This window comes from Marmota monax, unplaced genomic scaffold, assembly GCF_021218885.2.
Source record: "Marmota monax isolate L192 unplaced genomic scaffold, Marmota_monax_Labrador192_F-V1.1 WCK01_AAM20220418_F8-fsc00292, whole genome shotgun sequence".
NCBI lineage: Eukaryota > Metazoa > Chordata > Mammalia > Rodentia > Sciuridae > Marmota > Marmota monax.
Window position 1 is genome coordinate 642,122 of NW_026692864.1, and position 17,234 is coordinate 659,355.

The following is a 17,234-nucleotide window of genomic DNA, read 5'->3' on the forward strand; positions in this document are numbered from 1 at the left end:
AGCTGTTTATAAACAAATAGTGTGGGTGTCTGGTCATCATAACATTGAAGGATATTTAAGAGAGCAAGTAGCTGGGCTGAGGCAAGAGGATCATGAGTTTGAGGCCAGCCTCAGTAACTTAGTAAGACTCTGTCTCAAAATAAAAAATGAAAAGGGCTGGGGATGTAGCTCAGTGGTAAAGCACTTGCCTGGCATATGCAAGGCCCTGGGTTTAATACCCAGTACCTCAAAAAAAAAAAAAAAAAAGATTATGTAGGTTGCGATGGAGTAGGAACCATGAGTTTTCCCCTGCCCCCCACCTTTGGTATTGGGGATTGAACCCAAGGATGCTTTACCACTAAGTTGCATCCCCAGTCCTTTTTATTTTGAGACAAGTTCTCGCCAAGTTGCTGGGCTTGAACTTCTGATCCTCCTTCCTCAGCCTCCTAAGTCCCTGGTTACAGGCTTGTGCCATTATGCCTAGCACAATCATAAGTCCTTTAGCAAAATAGAAAACAGATCATTTTTGTGTCTTTGGTGTGCTTCTGGATAACCCTGAGAGTTAAGAACTAGTTTTCAGGGTATGAGAGTAAAAGTTATCTCTTAGAGCTTATATTTGGCTTTTTTTTTTTCCTTTTTTTTTTTTTTAAACAACACTGAGGATTAAATCCAGGGGAGCTTAGCACTGAGCTGCATTCCAGCTCTTGTTAATTTTTATTTGAGACAAGGTCTTTTTTTTTTTTTTTTTAAGAGAGAGAGAATTTTTTTAATATTTATTTTTTAGTTTTCGGTGGACACAACATCTTTGTTTTATTTTTATGTGGTGCTGAGGATCGAACCCAGCGCCCCGCGCATGCCAGGCAAGCGCTGCCACTTGAGCCACATCCCCAACCCCTGAGACAAGGTCTTGCTAAGTTCCCTAGGCTGACCTTGAATTTAGAATCCTCCTGCCTCTACCTCTCAAGTCTCTGGGATTACAGGTTGGGATACTGTATCTAGCTAGACTTTTTCTTTTGAGAAGAACAAAATTATATATGGTGATTCTATTAGAGTTTTGTTTTTATATTTATTGTCAAACTATGTGGCAAAATTGAGTATTTTGTAAAAGAAAAATTCATCTAATCTCATAACAGTAATAATACTCCCATTTTCTTCCTTTTTTTTTTTTTGTTTGCCTATAATAATACATATGTAGATATACATCCAGTTTTGTTTCTGGTTCTCTGGTTCCAATGTTGCTATGTCAGTGATTTTAATAGTAGCATAACATAAATGAAAAACTAAAAACTATAAACACTTAAGAATCTATGAGGCCCTGGGTTCAATCTCCAGCACTGCAAAAAAAAAATTATGTAAGTTATATGTCAATTAAGGCTGCGTTGCTATGTCAGTGATTTTAATAGTAGCATAACATAAATGAAAAACTAAAAACTATAAACACTTAAGAATCTATGAGGCCCTGGGTTCAATCTCCAGCACTGCAAAAAAAAAAATTATGTAAGTTATATGTCAGTTAAGGCTGCTATAAGAAAAATATTTTTTTAATTGTCTAAGTATTTTAAATCAGGGATGATTTTAAAAAAGAAAAAGTCTGGCCAGGTGCAGGGGTGCACGCCTGCAATCCCAGCAGCTGGAGAGGCTGAAACAGGAGGATGGAGAGTTCAAAGCCAGCCTCAGCAGAAGCGAGGCTCTAAGCAATTCAGTGAGACCCTGTCTCTAAATAAAATATAAAATAGGGCTGGGGATGTAGCTCAAAGGTCAAGTGTCCCTTAGTTCAATCCCCGATATCGAAAAAAAAAAAAAGAAGAAAAAGTCTGTCAAGATCCACCAAGTTTAGTTCTCACAGTGATGTTAGCATCAGCACCACACTCTTTCACATCAGTTGCCTCATATTCATGTTTGCTTCAGCTATGTAGATTAAATCCAGAATTAGTACATTATTGTAGCCAAACCTGAATATATTGCTATAGTTGTTACAGAGTCAGATGCTGTGCCTGCAGTTTCTCTCTAGTGAGATTCTCTATTGAACTGAAAACCTGCTGTGTTCTCTAAGCGGTCAAGTCAGAGGAATTAACTCATCTTTGGGAGTTCCAGCTATCACTGAGAGTCCACATGTTCACCCAAGAAGAAAAAAGAGCTTAAGTCGTGTTCAAGATTTGATGGCTTTTCTTCCATGAGCTCCCAGGAAGTCTATAGGCTGAGGACAAAAGTCTGTAGGCAGCACCCACTGTTTGTGTCTAAGTCTTAAGCACCAGCCCTTCCTTTGGAGTCCACTCAGGCATTACTCACTGGGGCACCATAGGCTCAGGAGTGGCTTCCCCTGATCATCATCATAGCTGTAAGGCAGTGAATCTGGCCGTCTTCCTCTTAAGTCCAGGGTTTATCACCTGCTCCGCTCTGCTGCCTACTAGAGAGTTATTCCTCCTTGCTGTTTTATGTTGGCTCCCGCAGTGGTATATCCAGAGACTTCATAGAAACAGTTTTAAGTTGGGAATCCATATAACTAGACTTTGGAGTCAGACAGACTTGGGTACTTTACTTTGGATTTCAACATTGCCATTTGCTAGGCAACCTCCTTCATCATACATTACCTCAGTTCACTCATCTGCAGAATGAGATAATACTGTCTGCCTTGTGGGGTGGTTGTGAGAATTGAGTAATAAACATTAGCTTTCAGTGAGTTCTGTGTTTATGGTATGGGAGGAAGTCTATGGGAGAGGGAGAGGGTATACTGGTCCCTCAACTTAGTTTTAGTGTTCCACCTACCCCTTTGTTCTGTCTCCCATTCTCCATGATCCTTTGAGTGCTGAATAGAGAAAAAAGTTCCCTGGTCACCTAGGACATTTCTGAGAAGGAAGTGGCCCTTGACTATTGCTGTTTTGTGAATCACCTATTCTTCTCATTGGAAATTATAATGTGACCTTTGAACTATTGAGAATACCCACGCCTGGGCTGGGGATGTGGCTCAAGTGGTAGCGCGCTCACCTGGCATGTGTGCAGCCTGGGTTCGATCCTCAGCACCACATACAAACAAAGATGTCGTGTCCACCAATAACTACAAAAAAAATATATATATTAAAAAAAATTCTCTCTCTCTCTTTAAAAAACAAAACAAAACAGAGAATACCCACGCCTGCCTAGCATCTGGCACTTTTGTGATCTCAGCATGATGAATGGCCTTCTTTAGAGTTGTCCTCAACAATGCTATGGCTGCCCTTGAAGAAATGGGAGGCATGCCTTTCTAGAAGCTCTTGGGAGTAGGCATGCTCAGAAAGACCCATTCCAGGCTGGGATCTAGGGATCTGCTGGGTGATAACCTGCTCTGAGCAGCAGAAATAAGGCTTTAGAAGTCACTTTCCGGAGTGAAAGAATGACCTGTGTTCTCTTTCTTACCCCTTGGCTCTACCACACTTCCAGAGGGGCCTTGTTGACTGTACTGGCTCCAAGAAAACAGAAGCCCCACCTTGCCTGCTCCTCCATGGCTCTGCAGCCGGAAGGAGCCATAACATGCCCAGTCCGCCTTCCCATGGCCGTGCAAGCCCCAACATACCTCCTTCCCCTCAGGATCAGATGCCGTGGATTGCTAACTGAGGTGTGGCCGAGCCCCTCCCTCCCCAGCTGGGACTCATCTTTTTGAAATTATATGATGCAGAAAACTGCCTTTCCTTAGGAATCCAGCACTTTCCCACCTTCTGCGGTTTAATCTATGTCTCTTGAAATCCTACTCCATGCATGATTTCTGAGTTTGGTGGGGTTTGTTCTTCTGTTTTCCTAACTTTGGAGTTCGGTCACTTTTTTCCCAGCATGCTTTAAGCACTGGCATTCCTTCTGGCCCTCAGGATGATGAATCCCCTTCCTGCCCATAAGTGGATGACTACCAGTTGGCAGTTCCCCCTCCTGGCTTTCAGGATATTATCCTAACACCTCAGGGTGATTCTAATCTCTCAGAAGGAATAATGCAATTTGGTGGCCATGTAGAGTTGAGTCTTAAAATCTTCACTTGGCTATTCTCAGCCTCAGAGCTGTCTCTTTTGTCCTTGTCTGGCTCCGACCTCCCCCACCCCAAAAAAACAGGCTTAAAGCCTGGAGACTGTCCTTTAGGAAGCCATGAAGGAAAAGTATGGCCTGGCCCCTCCACTGAAGGTTTGACTACTCAGATCTTTGGTGTGAGGCAATCTCTGTCCCCCAACACAGCCCACTCCTGGCACTCGTAGGACCAGAAAGAGTGGAATGGAACAGCCCTCTCTTACCATCCTCTATAGTTTTCAAGAGACTAAAAATCCTCACATGCATGTCTCTTCTGCGCTATTGCCTACATTTCAAGTCTCAAATTCATATTTTGCTTTTGTGATAAATTTGTTGCCCTGCTACTTATAAAAGATAATAAAAATCCTCAAGTGTCTTAAATCAAGTGTAGATGACTGTTGAAATGCTCACATAACAAAAATCTCCCCTTTGGGTTGTGACTCAGTGGTAGAGCACTTGCCTAGCATGCCTGAGGTACTGGGTTCAATCCCAGCACCACATAAAAATAAACAAAATAAAGGTATTGTGTCCAGCTACAACTAAAAATATATTTTTTTAAAAAAAAAATCTTTTTGGAAATGGCTCCTGGTCCATCTTTTGCTTTTAGGTTGAAGTCTGGTTGATGCAGCGTGTTTCATGTGGCCAAACGTTGACAGCCATACTGAGCCATAGCTTTGTTTTAACCAAATTTTTCAAATAGAAAAGGAGGCCATTTTTTTTTTCTCTCCTTCCTGTCGTTTCCTTAATCTACAAGGAGGCCAGTTCTAGAGCTGGCTTAAGTTGTCTTGGCAGTCTTCTGTTTAACCCTTCCTGGAGAAACCTCTGGCTCTGGTTGGGGGGCTGAGCCTTCCTGTCAGTAAGCTCTCTGGAAGTAAAGGCAATTCCAGGGCATCCAAAGCAGCCCCACCAGCTTCCGCCCATTTTTCTGATAAGTGCTGTGTTTCCATCCCTAGACAGGCAGTGTGCCATGGCAGTGGCCCAATCCTAACCCACAGGATGCAACTGAAGGAAATGTGTTGGTGATGGGCTTTCTCCAGGGCTCTCCAGCCTGTGAGGGCTGGCATCTGATTTACAGGGGGGAATGTACGCATGCAACCTTGGTTCTGTGACTTGATTGAGCTTGGGGGTTGCAGACAGGGCTCCCTCCCTCCACCCACCTACCCACCCACACCCTCATGACTGTCAAACCAGCATCATTTATTCTGGAGATTGGAGTTATTTTGACAGAAGTAATCTAGAATTGCTGCTTTTTTGGTTACCTGAAGTGACTCACATCCATCTCAGAAAATCTTGTTTCAACTATCACTTTGATGCCCCCAAGAGGGTTTCCTGGGCATGCATACTGGTCTTTCTGAAACAGCAATGCTGTCTTGATAGTTCAGACATGGTTTCCTGGGCTGTTCTGAATATTAGATAAGACCATAATTGAAGAGTTTAGTATAATAACTAATGCTGTTTCCCTAGATTGATATGTATTTTATCACTAGTGCTTTGCCTGTTGCCTGAGACACAATAAATTCTCAATAAATTATTTGTTAAATAAATAAGTGAACTAACTATACTGTAATTCTGTGTTTTTTATTGTTGTCTTCTGGATTTTGTGTTTTGTCTTGACATATGGTCTCACTGTATTGCTCCAGTTGGTTTCCAACTCCTGGGCTTATGGAGTCCTTTTCTCAGCCTCCTTAGTAGTTGGGCTATAGGTATGTACCACCTCTTAGGAGCATTAGGCCCAATTGTTAGAAAAAAGATACAGGGAGAAGAGTAAAGAACTGGGTTTAAGTGCTAGGACTGTAGCTCAGTGGTAGAGCGCTTGCCTAGCACGTGTAAGGCGCTGGGTTTGATTCTTAGCACCATATAAAAATACATAAATTAAATAAAGGTATTATATCCATCTACAACTAAAATTTTTTTAAAATTGGGTTTAAAATATTTTTTAAGGATGGGATGTAGCTCAGTGGTAGAGCACTTGCCTAGCATGTACAAGGCCCTAGATTCTATCTCTAGAACCATAAAAAAGGAAAAAAAATAAATAAAAAAGGTGCCACTCCCAGCCTTCTCTCTGTCTTGGGCCACTCTTTTATTGCAAATCTAACACCTTCGTTAGCGCCTCTTATGAAGTTTTCCATGTCTACACATTGAAACTAACTGGAGTTTAACAGGTTTGGAGCCTAGGCATTACTGCACTGCATCAAAAGGTTGCCACAAAACCCTGCCCTAGACTGAAGGAAAACTGACAATGGAGAGTGCCTCTGTGTGTGACAGTGTTTGCACATCTGCTGTGGGCCAGGTACTGACTATACTAGGCAGTATGCTGGACAGTTTGCGAGCACACACAGTAGAACAGGGTGTCATTCCTGTCTGAGTGGATGGAGGCAGAAGAAGGTTCCCTAGACTGAGGTCTGACGACTGCATAGGGTTTACTAGGCAACAGTGGGCAGGGAGCAAGCATTGCAAAGCCCTGGTGTGGAGAGGGGAGAAGAGGGCCCCAGGACTATGTGAAGATTCATTTAAGTAGATAGTTTGCTCATTAAGTGAGATAGCATTAGGGCTCTATAACTATGTGGCTGTCACATTGCTGAGATGATAGTTTGGTTAGTATTAGTTTACCAGTATACCTCCCCATATCCCAAATTAGATTGCCCAGCTGAAATCCATCACATGCTGTCTCTGGCTCTGGTAGAGGCTTCTCTGTGTGCTGCTCAGAGTGCTTTCTCTGTGCTTAATATTCCCAAACCTGAAAAGAAAACATTATTGATTGGCAGAATCCAGATGTGAGAGGCTGCCAGTACTGTGATGAGTTTGTTACTGGAGTTTTGTGTGTGTGTTATGGGACTGGTTCTAGGGAGGGTCTACGAAATATTGCTGGCTGTAAATAAACCTGCTTCAGGATATGCTGAGTAAATCCTCCCAGCTCCAATGACAGCTCCTCTATCTTCATGAATTTATATTGTTTTTACTTCCTTCCTCTGTCCCAGTCAGCTTCATCGGTGACTGGGCTTTCGTATTCTTTGCAGGGAGAACCAAATTCTAGGTTCTGTAATTCCTGAGAATACCAGGGCTCTGCTGTTGACCTACAGCCATAGCTGGTGTGTTCTCCCAAATGTCTGTCACAGTTAAACCAAACTGGCAAGTTCTACAGCCTGCTGTAGCCACCTCATGCTCTAGCTATTGGGACTTTGGTCTCAGGTGAAGGCTGGGGAGCAGCATGTGAACTAGAGTGGTTCTTTCCTCCTCCCTTGTCTTCTCACGTGGCTTCTGTTGGAAAGCTGTGGATTTGGGCTTTTGTTTTTCCTTTTGTCTTAATTGGACTTGAACTAGGGAGCTGAAGGGGATTTCTTCTAGGAGCTGCTTTTCTTTCATAGGGCGATGCTTTCTTTCATCTTTCCTGTAGACTAGGAGAGTCCCTCTCAACCTTTTCTACCTGAGAGACTTGTGCTGTTGCCTTCTTGTCTCTGGGCTGTGGGTTCCATGCCTCCTGACTGACTCAGACAACTGTCTGGTAAATAGATCTCCAGGCTGAGTTTATTACTTCAACCAACTGGAAGCCAGAGGAACGGATCTGTACAAGTCAAAACAGGTGTCCCCTGTGAGTTTTGAAATGTGCTTTGTGGGAAGGAAAGAGGAACAGTGATTTCTCATTGTTTTTGCTTGTGTCTTCATTACTCCCCTTCCCCTTCCTGCCTCTTTAAGGGCATGGCAAGACTCTCCGAATACAGGTATAATTGAATAATGTGACCCTTTTTTTCTGTCCCCTTAGCTCTGCCATTTAAAATACTACCTCATGCGTGTGTCCTATGACTAGCTTGTGATAGCTGTCGTGGGTACTTGAATAGTATCTGGCTTGACAGTTAGGAGGATGTTCCTCTGGGTCTTTGTTTTTACTGTGACAGTCTCCCTCCGCTTTCTACCCTTTCTTCCACTGTATGGAGGTCCTTGTGGAATCATGTTGCTACTGTCAGAATAGTGCCTGTTTTCATTTAGTGAAACTTGCTTCAATGGATGGGCGTAAGTGGTCCTGAAAGCATCTTGGGATGTTTATCACCGTCTTCAGTGATTCCTACTTTCTGCCAAGACTTCCTCAGTGGTGTTTTAAATCTGGACCCATCTCCTTTGAAGTACAGGTGATGCTGTGCCTCTGGTCTTATGCTCAGATATGGAGGGAACCTGATTTGTCAGAGTGGGCACCATAAGAGCCATAAGAACTTGGTTTGTTTTCTCAGAAGCAGCTCTATGCAATAATGTGCCCAGGGCTAAGCAAGCTCACACCCAGCTTTTTGGTCTCAGGGCAGAAGAATTACCTTCCAAAACAGGACAGGGTGTGGCCAGCAGGAGGTAGATTCCCACTGTGGATTCTCCAGAACCTTCCAGGTTCCAAGGGTGCCTATAACACCAATGGGCTCCAGAAATCTTAGGAGATCTCCAAAGATCTTACATCCGGGCTGGGGATGTGGCTCAAGCGGTAGCGTGCTCGCCTGGCATGCATGCAGCCCGGGTTCGATCCTCAGCACCACGTACAAACAAAGATGTTGTGTCTGCCGAAAACTAAAAAAGAATAAATAAATATTAAAATTTAAAAAAAAAAAAAAAAAAAAAAAAGATCTTACATCCTAGGAGATCTTAGCGCCATGTTTCTGGCCCCTTCCTGAAGCCCACTGCCCCATATGGCTTTGAAGATATGCAGGCTCATTTATGCATTCGATTTATGGGATTAAGGCAGGAGAATCTTCTCACATTTGGAATAAGGTCCATGGTCCATTGGTCAGCACTTTGTTTGGAGTCACCAAAAGTTGGAGGCCCGTGGAACCAAGTTCCACTGAGGTAGGTCAGGTGAACCTGTGTTTTGGATGTAAAATACGAGTTCTAGCACCTTAGCTGGGTGCTCTCTGGCATACCCCATTCTTGGTCTAACAGAGTAGAAAGCAAGGACTAGATCAGTTCACAAATGGAAACCAACTGCCCAGTTTTTCTTTTCTTTTCTTTCTTTTTTTTTTAAGCTTTTTAAAAAATATTTATTTATTTATTTATTTTAGGTGTAGATGGACACAACACAATGCCTTTATTTTTATGTGGTGCTAAGGATTGAACCACCTGCACTAGGCGAGCGCTCTGCCGCTGAGCCACAATCCCAGCCCCCCCACTGCCCGGTTTACCTTTCTCTTTTAGTTAACATGTAAAATAACTAGAGTCATACAGCAAAACAATATAAGAGGAAAATACACAAATATACTTCCTGTCTGGTTTTTGCCCCATCATTTTCTTCCTCAGATATGACTAAAGAACCTCAGCTAAGCCAGCCAGGCATGTGTGAAATGCAGGATTCATTCCTCATCACCACACACACCTCCTCCCCTCCCATCTCAGATCACAAAGGTCATAAGAAGCCATGGGGAGGCTCCTGAACTTTTACTGTACTTAGGGAGCCCTTTAAGTGACATTTGCATGTTTGGTGACCAGCTTCCTGTCACTCAGATGGACACTGGATTAGGATTTCAGTGACTATCAAGCCTCCTTCCTCAACTCTGCATATTTGTCCATGAAAGGAGAGTGGCAGGAAACAGGACCTTGGAAAACAGTGAGTTTGGGGCCCTTAGAGTTCACAGGTCAGTCCCCTGTATTGGCTCGGGGAGGTAGGATGTACCCAGATGATGTTTCCCACAATCAGCACCAAGAAGGCTGTCCCCTAGAGGAAAAATGTAAGAAAATTTTACAGTCCCACATTTTGTTACTGACCACTCTTTAATAATGGTTTCTTCAGTTACTTCTACAAAGGGATTGTTGTTGGTCCCCTGAGAGATTGGTGCTCTTTATAAAGCAGCTGATTTATGAGTCCAACCTGAACTTGACATGGCAGTGCTCCAGGCCTGCCTCCCGCCTTCCTCTACCCTAGCCCTCTTTCCTCTTTGCCCACCTGATTGGCAGGGGGTGGGTGCCTAGAAGGTGGGTTGCTAAGCAGCCTGGCTTTAACATTGTGCCCTTGCAGTTTGGATGAATAGCTGCAGTGTTTGGAAGAGAGAGAGGATTTTGGTCTGTCTGTTAATCAGGAGGGACTTTTTTGGGGAAGGGGTTAAGCACTTGTAGTCTGGTCTTGGCACGTGGCCATAGCTTGGGCAGGAATTTGGTAACCCTCACGGTGCCTTCCCTTCTGAGATGCAGGGTGAATGGAGTCCAGAGCTCTGTGGCGGTTCCCATGTGAAGATCTTGTTGCAGAGTTGTCACTGTCTTATCTCCCCCCTCACCAAGCAAAGGAAAGGAAATGAGATCCAACAACATTCTGTGAACTCAGCTTTTTCTGTTTTGATCATTAACTTGTAGTGGCACTTGAGATCACTGACCTTACTGGTCAGTCAGTAGGAAACAGGTGTGTTCTTGCCATTTTATGTTCCTGCTGTGTCAGGAACTTGTAATATGGGGCTTAGATTGTCACCTTTGCCTTCTCATCCATTGATTTGTTTTAGATGAAGCATTTACTCTGGTGCAGTGAGGTAAGCAGTTTTCTGATAAGAAGCCTTTGTTGGACTGGGGTCATGGCTCAGTTGGTAGAGCGGTTGCCTAGCATGTGTGAGGCACTGGGTTCTATTCTCAGCACCACATATAAGTAAATAAATTAAAAACAACAACTAAAAAATTTAAAAAATAAAAAGAAGCCTTTGTATTTAGGTTTCTACAGGATGAAATGGGAGTAACTGTCGACTTGCATTAAGTATTAAGGAAAGGGCTGGGGATGTGGCTCAAGTGGTAGCGCGCTCGTCTGGCATGCGTGTGGCCCGGGTTCGATCCTCAGCACCACATACAAACAATGATGTTGTGTCCGCCAAAAACTGAAAAATAAATATTAAAAAATTCTCTCTCCTCTCTCTCTCTGTCTCTCTCTTTAAAAAAAAAAAAAGTATTAAGGAAAAAATTTTCGTTAGAGAGAATATACAACCAAAGAATGCTGCCTGGAACTGGGACCTCATTTGGTCCCTTATTAAAGGCATGCTGTACACATGCTCTGGGGTTCTGTGAGCTGCTCCTTTATCCTTACGTAAAGACTCCTTTTTTGACTTGAGCTAAACATGAAACTCGAGGAGTAACTAATCTCACGTCTCAATCTTGGGAGCGGGATATTATGAAGAAGTACCCCTTACTTCCTTTGTGCCAGCAGTCTCAGTAATATACTCTGTGGCACTGCCTAGGCTCTGGAGGAAGAGGCAGCCAGGATCTTGAGCTCTACTGCTTCAGGGTACGGGGGGCCTCCTGAGCCCAAGGGAGCAGCAGACATGGTTCAGGTCATACAGGTGGCCCAGGCAGGAATGCTGCTGTGTTGGCGCTCCTCAACATCAGTTGGAACTGCTCCTTGCTGGAAGCCATGGAAGAAGACTAACACGGCACTCTGGAGTATCCCAACTGATATAAGGAAGAAGGGGTAGGAGGCTCTGGGATCCCAGAAGCCCCCAAAGCACTGCTCCCCTTCATTTAGTGCCACTGCTATAATTTTCCCTCTTCTCCTTCCCTAAAAAAATCAGGCATTTCCTGAAGAGAGAGACTGGCTCAGGGGCCTGATCTTACCTCTGTGTGTTATTTCTCTTCTGCAGGATAACACAGAAGTAGAGAAGCGAGATCCCCAAGAACTAGTTGGTAAGTATGCAGGAGAGCTGGGGGCATACTTGTAACCCTTGCCCTGTGAGCAAACCAGCTTCTGGCTATGCCAGCCTCTGCTCCTTGGGGCTTTTCTCATCTATGAGCATCCTCCCTTCAGACTCCCTCTTAGGGCCTTTGGCATTTTCTAGAATGACTGAGACCCGCCCCCCAAAGCAGTTCTTCATTGAATAATATTCATGGTACATCTTATTGGGGTTTCCTAAGTTGCTAATATATCAGGAGGGGGTTCCAGGTCCCCATCAGCTGGGAGCTTTGTTTCTTTCCCTTGTGCCCTGGGTCCTTTCTTTGCCTTTGTTCTCCTCCCGCTCCACTGGTGTTCACGTTGCTCACAGAGTCAGCATATGGCCTTTGCTGGAATTTTGCTTTGTCCCCAGGCAAGAACATGTCCTGAAACTCATGAGTTTGGGGCCCTTGGTGAGAGACAGAGCCGTTTCTGGAAATTTCGTACCGTCTACCTCCTTTGCCAATCCCAGCCTCTAATCCCATTAGAAAGTTTCTTAGCTCCTTTAATTTGGCCATGGACATTATTGGATCCAAAAGCCTTACCCAAGGGAATTTTCCAGTGAATCCAGGCCTCTCAGCAGTGTCAACCCTCCCTCTCTATGGCAGCTGTTACCTGCCTGTCCCAGTGATGTTTACAAAGCAGATCTTTTTTCTTCTTCCCAGGGACACCTATAGAACCTGCCCTTGTACACCCATGTTGGCATTGAAGGCTCACTCCTTCTAGTCCCAACTTTTCTTTTTTTTTTTTTTTTAACATTTTTTTAGTTGTAGATGGACATAATATCTTTATTTTTATTTATTTACTTTTATGTGGTGCTGAGGATCGAACCCAGGACCTCATGCGTATGAGGCAAGCGCTCTACCACTGAGCTACAACCCCAGCCCAATATTTATTGTTTTTTTTTTTTTTTTTTTTTTTAGTTTTCGGCGGACATAGCATCTTTATTTTATTTGTATGTGGTGCTGAGTGATTGAACCCAGGGTCCCCTGCTTGCCAGACGAGCGCGCTACCGCTTGAGCCACATCCCCAGCCCTAGTCCCAAGTTTTCAGATCACACAGAGACTTGTCCAGAAAGTGCTCCTCCAGCCTCCCTTCCACTTGTTTTTTCTCTAAGTAGGATCCTTTTGCTGGGGGTGGGGAGGAGGAAGAGTTTATTTGGCAACTCTCAGTTTCAGGGGTCTGAGTCCATAGACAGCCGGCTCCATTCCTTGGGCCTTGAAGTGAGGCCGAACATCATGACAGAAGATAATGGCAGAGGGAAGTGGCTCACATGATGAGCAGGAAGCAGAGAGACTGTACTTGTCAGATACAAAAACATATCCCAAAGGCATGCCCCCACCTCCTTCAGCCGCACCCTACCTGCCTTCAGTTACCACTCAGTTAATCCCCATCATGAATTAATTCACTGATAAGGTTAAGCCTTGTAAAACCCAGTCATTTCTCATTTAAACTTTCTTCCGTTGTTTCACACATAAGCTTTTGGAGGACACCTAACCTAAACCATAATGCTGTTCAGTGCCACCCCAGTTCTCAGCAGGATTCTGCTTTGATCCCTGGGCTCTCTAATGGGTGGAATTTGAATCCTCCAAATCCTGTAATGGCCCCGGGTTTTCCTAAGTCCTAGCTAGAGTTTGCTTAAAATTGAGAGACTTGCAACATCAGGGGCAGTAGTTTCCTTCTAGACCAGAAGAGGCAGAGTATGTCAGCTAGGGAGCCAAGGGCCTGTCCCTAGTGAGTAATCTGTAGGGCCAGGTGTGGCAAGAGCCTCAGCCTCTTCCTTCAGAACCCCACCTGATCTTTCTGTTTATTATTAAGAAGCTTCAAGGCTGGAGGTCAGAGAGCAGCCTGTCTGTGAGCCATCATGGCAGTGCCCTCCACTCACTAGCAGTGTCTGGCACATGACACAGTGTGTATGAGAGCTTAGCTCCCAACTTCTTTCACAGCCAACTGAGCACTGTTTCTCTCTGCCATGTTTGTTTATTTGTTTTGGTACTGGAAATTTAACCCAGGGGCACTTTACCACTGAGCTACATCCTAGATCCCCCCGCCCCCTCAACTTTTTTGACCTTTTATTATGAGACAGGGTCCCCTAAGTTGCTTAAGGCTTAAGTTGCTGAAGCTGGCCTTGAACTTGTGATCTGGAATTACAGGTTTGTACTGCCTATACCCAACTCCATGCCACACTTTAAAAATAGTTTTGTTGAGCTGGATGCTGAGATTCACATCTGTAATCCCAGCAATTTGGCAGGCTGAGGCAGGAGGATTGCAAATTTGAGGCCAGCCTCAGAAACTTAACAAGACACTATCTCAAAAAACTGGTCAGCTTAGGAGGCTGAGGCAGGAAGATCACAAGTTCAAAGCCAGCCTCAGCAATTTAGCAAGGCTCCAAGCAATTTAGTGAGACCCAATCTCAAAATAAAAAGGATTGGGTTCAGTCCCTGCTACCAAAAAAGTAGTGAACTGGGAATGTAGCTCAATAGTAAAGCACCTCTGGTTCAATCTCCAGTACCAAATACATAAATAATGAAAAAATAAAAATAGTTTGGTTGAACTGTGCAAGGTGGAAAAGACAGTATTTGAAGCTACTTGGGAGGCTGAGCAGGAGAGTCACAATCTGATGCAAGCTTGGACAACTTCAAGGCCAGCCTGGGCAACTTAACGAGACCCTTAGTAAGTTGGTGAGACCCTGTCTTAAATAAAAAATTTAAAGGCCTAGAACCAGTGGTAAATCACACCTGGATTCCATCACCAGTAACCCCCTCCGAAAAAAATAAAGGAGCTTTGTTGAGGTTTATTTTATAATTTTCAAAGTAAAATTCGCTGGTTTTAAGTGTGCCATTTGATGAATTTTGACAGCTGTGTATAGTTGTATTATCCCCTCCACCTTCACAAGACAGGATGTTTCCATCCCTCCTGGAAGTTCTGCCTATTTTAGAATTTCTTTTTTTTTTTTTTAAGAGAGATTTTTTAATATTTATTTTTTAGTTTTCGGCGGACACAACATCTTTCTTTGTAGGTGGTGCTGAGGATCGAACCCGGGCCGCATGCATGCCAGGCGAGTGCGCTACCGCTTGAGCCACATCCCCAGCCCCCTAGAATTTCATATAAATCAGAATTTATTGATGTTTTGGGCTGGATCACTCCCTGTTAAGGGGGCATCCTGTGCATTTAGGATATTTAGCACGGCATTAGTTTCTACCCACTAAATGCCAGGAGCATTCTCTCCTTCTTCCCCAAATGTGGTGGCAAAATGTTATCTCCAAAGGTGCAGAAGCACCCCCAGTTGAGAACTGCCAATACAAATAGATCGTAGTTTTCCTGACTGGCTTCCTTTACTTGTCTTGATGCTTCTGAGATTCATCCATGTCGTTGAGCATATCCATCGTTTACTTCTTTTTATTGCTAAGGAACATGCTTGTAAGGTATACTACAGTTGTTTGTGTATTCGTTCACCCACTGAGGACACAAATGCCGCACAGTTTTGAACTGTCTGACCACTTCTCATTAAGGAGTAGCTAGGTCAGCTCTTCACTGAGCATGCAAGCTTGGACAACTTTTAGTTTAATGGAGAGTAGATTCCATTCATGATGCCATGCTTGTCAGCTCCTCTGTATGAACTTGGCTCCTGTACCTGAACTTAACTCCTCTAGATATCAGGACTTAACGTTGCTCACTGGATGTGGGAAACATTTTCAAACATGTAGACAGCCCTACCTTTAAAAAAGCAATCAAGAACGCTGAGAGTCCAATTCATAGGTGAGGTATCTCTAGTACTGTAACTCCTGACAGAGCTGTCCATACCCACCAGGGGCCCCACCATTGCTCCATAGGTGCCAGAAACAGAGGTACTGGAGTGACACCCCCAGTGAGTTCTCCATGCCAATCATGAACTGGAAATATCCCCCCCCACCTCCTGCTTGTAGCCCCCCACAACACCCTGCAGACATCCTCAGGTCTCCCAGTCTTGCTGCTCTACTTGCTCCCTGCCACTTCATAGGCCTACCTGGCAGCTATGGATACTGGGGATGTTTTCTGACATGGGCAGGCCCCAGGGGTGATGTGTGCTGATGCAGGCTCCTTAAATCCTAAGTTGCAGCTGCCCACCCAGACTGTCCCCAGAAGACCCAGGCAGCACCCACACATGTGGTTGTTGTCCTGAGTGTCTGAGGACACACTGCTAAATGTATTTCCTGGGAAGATGGTTCAGAGTTCTGGCTGCTTGTAGCAAGATACACAGAGTTGATGTCATTTTTATTGGATTCATTCTGGAACTTAGGAAAGAGAATCACTGAAAAATTGCTTCTAAAATCCGTGGGATAACTTTTGTTTTCCCAAGTTTGTCCCTTTATTGTCAGTTACTTCCTAGTAATTCTTGTTTTTAGCCCAGAGCTCAGAGGGGTTTCCCTTTTGTCATGCTATCTACCATTTGCACCCTGGAGGTTGGTGGGGTTGCTATGGCAACAGTGTCACACCCTGTTTTTCTAAAAGACTTTCCTGGCAAATGCCAAAGGGCATTCTTTGTCTCCCTGTCACATGTACACATTGTCACATTGTGGCTCTAGTCTTGGGAAGAACTTAACCTTCCTTGTTTCTGTGCCCAGTGCCTGCCAAGGCCTCCTTGCTTTTGTTGATGATGTTCATGAAATCGGAGGACCAGCTCTTCCCAGCTGCTTCCACTCTCAACTGGCCTCTGCAGCCTTTTTGAGCTCATGTCTAGAACTTCTGCTCATCCCAGGGCTGAGAGGAAGGAGGAAGTCAGGATGAGGCTTGAATCCCAGCCAGAGCAGAGTGTTACCCTTGCTTGAGGAATCAGGAGGCAGAAGGAAGGTGCTGGGCGGAGAGAATCATGTAGTCCCCTTGTGGAAACTCAGGCCACAGCAAGACCTTTGATCTATGAGTCACCCAATCCCTGTCCTCTTGCCCCCCCTCAAAATAACAGGCCAGTACTCTGCCCTTGGAGTGTGTCCAGCAAAAATCCATTGATAACAGTAAAAATCAGCATGTGTAGTCGTGTTATAAGAGTTCCCTGGCCAGGCATGGTGGTTCGAACCTATAATCTCGCTACTTAGGAGGTTGAAGTAAGAAGATCTCATTTCGGGCTGGGGATGTGGCTCAAGCGGTAGCGCGCTCGCCTGGCATGCGTGCGGCCCGGGTTCGATCCTCAGCACCACATACAAACAAAGATGTTGTGTCTGCCGAAAACTAGAAAATAAATATTGAAAAATTCTCTCTCTCTCTCTTCTCCCTCTCTCTCACACTCTCTCTTTAAAAAAAAAAAAAAAAAAAAGAAGATCTCATTTCAAGGCCAGCCTGGACAACTTAATGAAACCCTGTATTAAAATAAAATTCAAGCCAGGTGCAGTGGTACTTCTATAATCCTAGTGGTTCAGGAGACTGAGTCAGGAGGATTGCAAGTTCAGAGCCAGCCTTGGCAACTTAGGCCCTAAATAATTCAGTGAGACTCTCTCTCTAAATAAAATATATAAAAAGGGCTGAGTATGTTGTTCAGTGGTAAAGTGCCCCTGGGTTCAATCCCTGGTACCAAATTCAGAAAAAGCTAGGGATGTGGCTCAGTGGTAGA

At 44.3% G+C, this 17,234-nt stretch overlaps 1 protein-coding gene and 1 non-coding gene across 4 annotated transcripts in view; one reads left to right on the top strand and one right to left on the bottom strand.

The window, feature by feature from the left end:
• Window positions 1-17,234, top strand: part of Sap30bp (SAP30 binding protein) — a 41,343-nt gene that overhangs the window by 12,827 nt on the left and 11,282 nt on the right. For 2 of the 3 annotated variants that reach the window (XM_046449557.2, XM_046449558.2), the window contains one exon: window positions 11,583-11,625. The exons of the other annotated variant lie outside the window; for it this stretch is intronic. In XM_046449557.2, coding sequence (XP_046305513.1) covers window positions 11,583-11,625 — 43 coding nt within the window. The remainder of the gene's footprint in view (window positions 1-11,582; window positions 11,626-17,234) is intronic. 3 annotated transcript variants of the gene reach the window in all.
• Window positions 12,461-12,533, bottom strand: Trnam-cau (transfer RNA methionine (anticodon CAU)). Its single transcript has one exon. It is a non-coding gene; the product is annotated as a tRNA-Met (tRNA).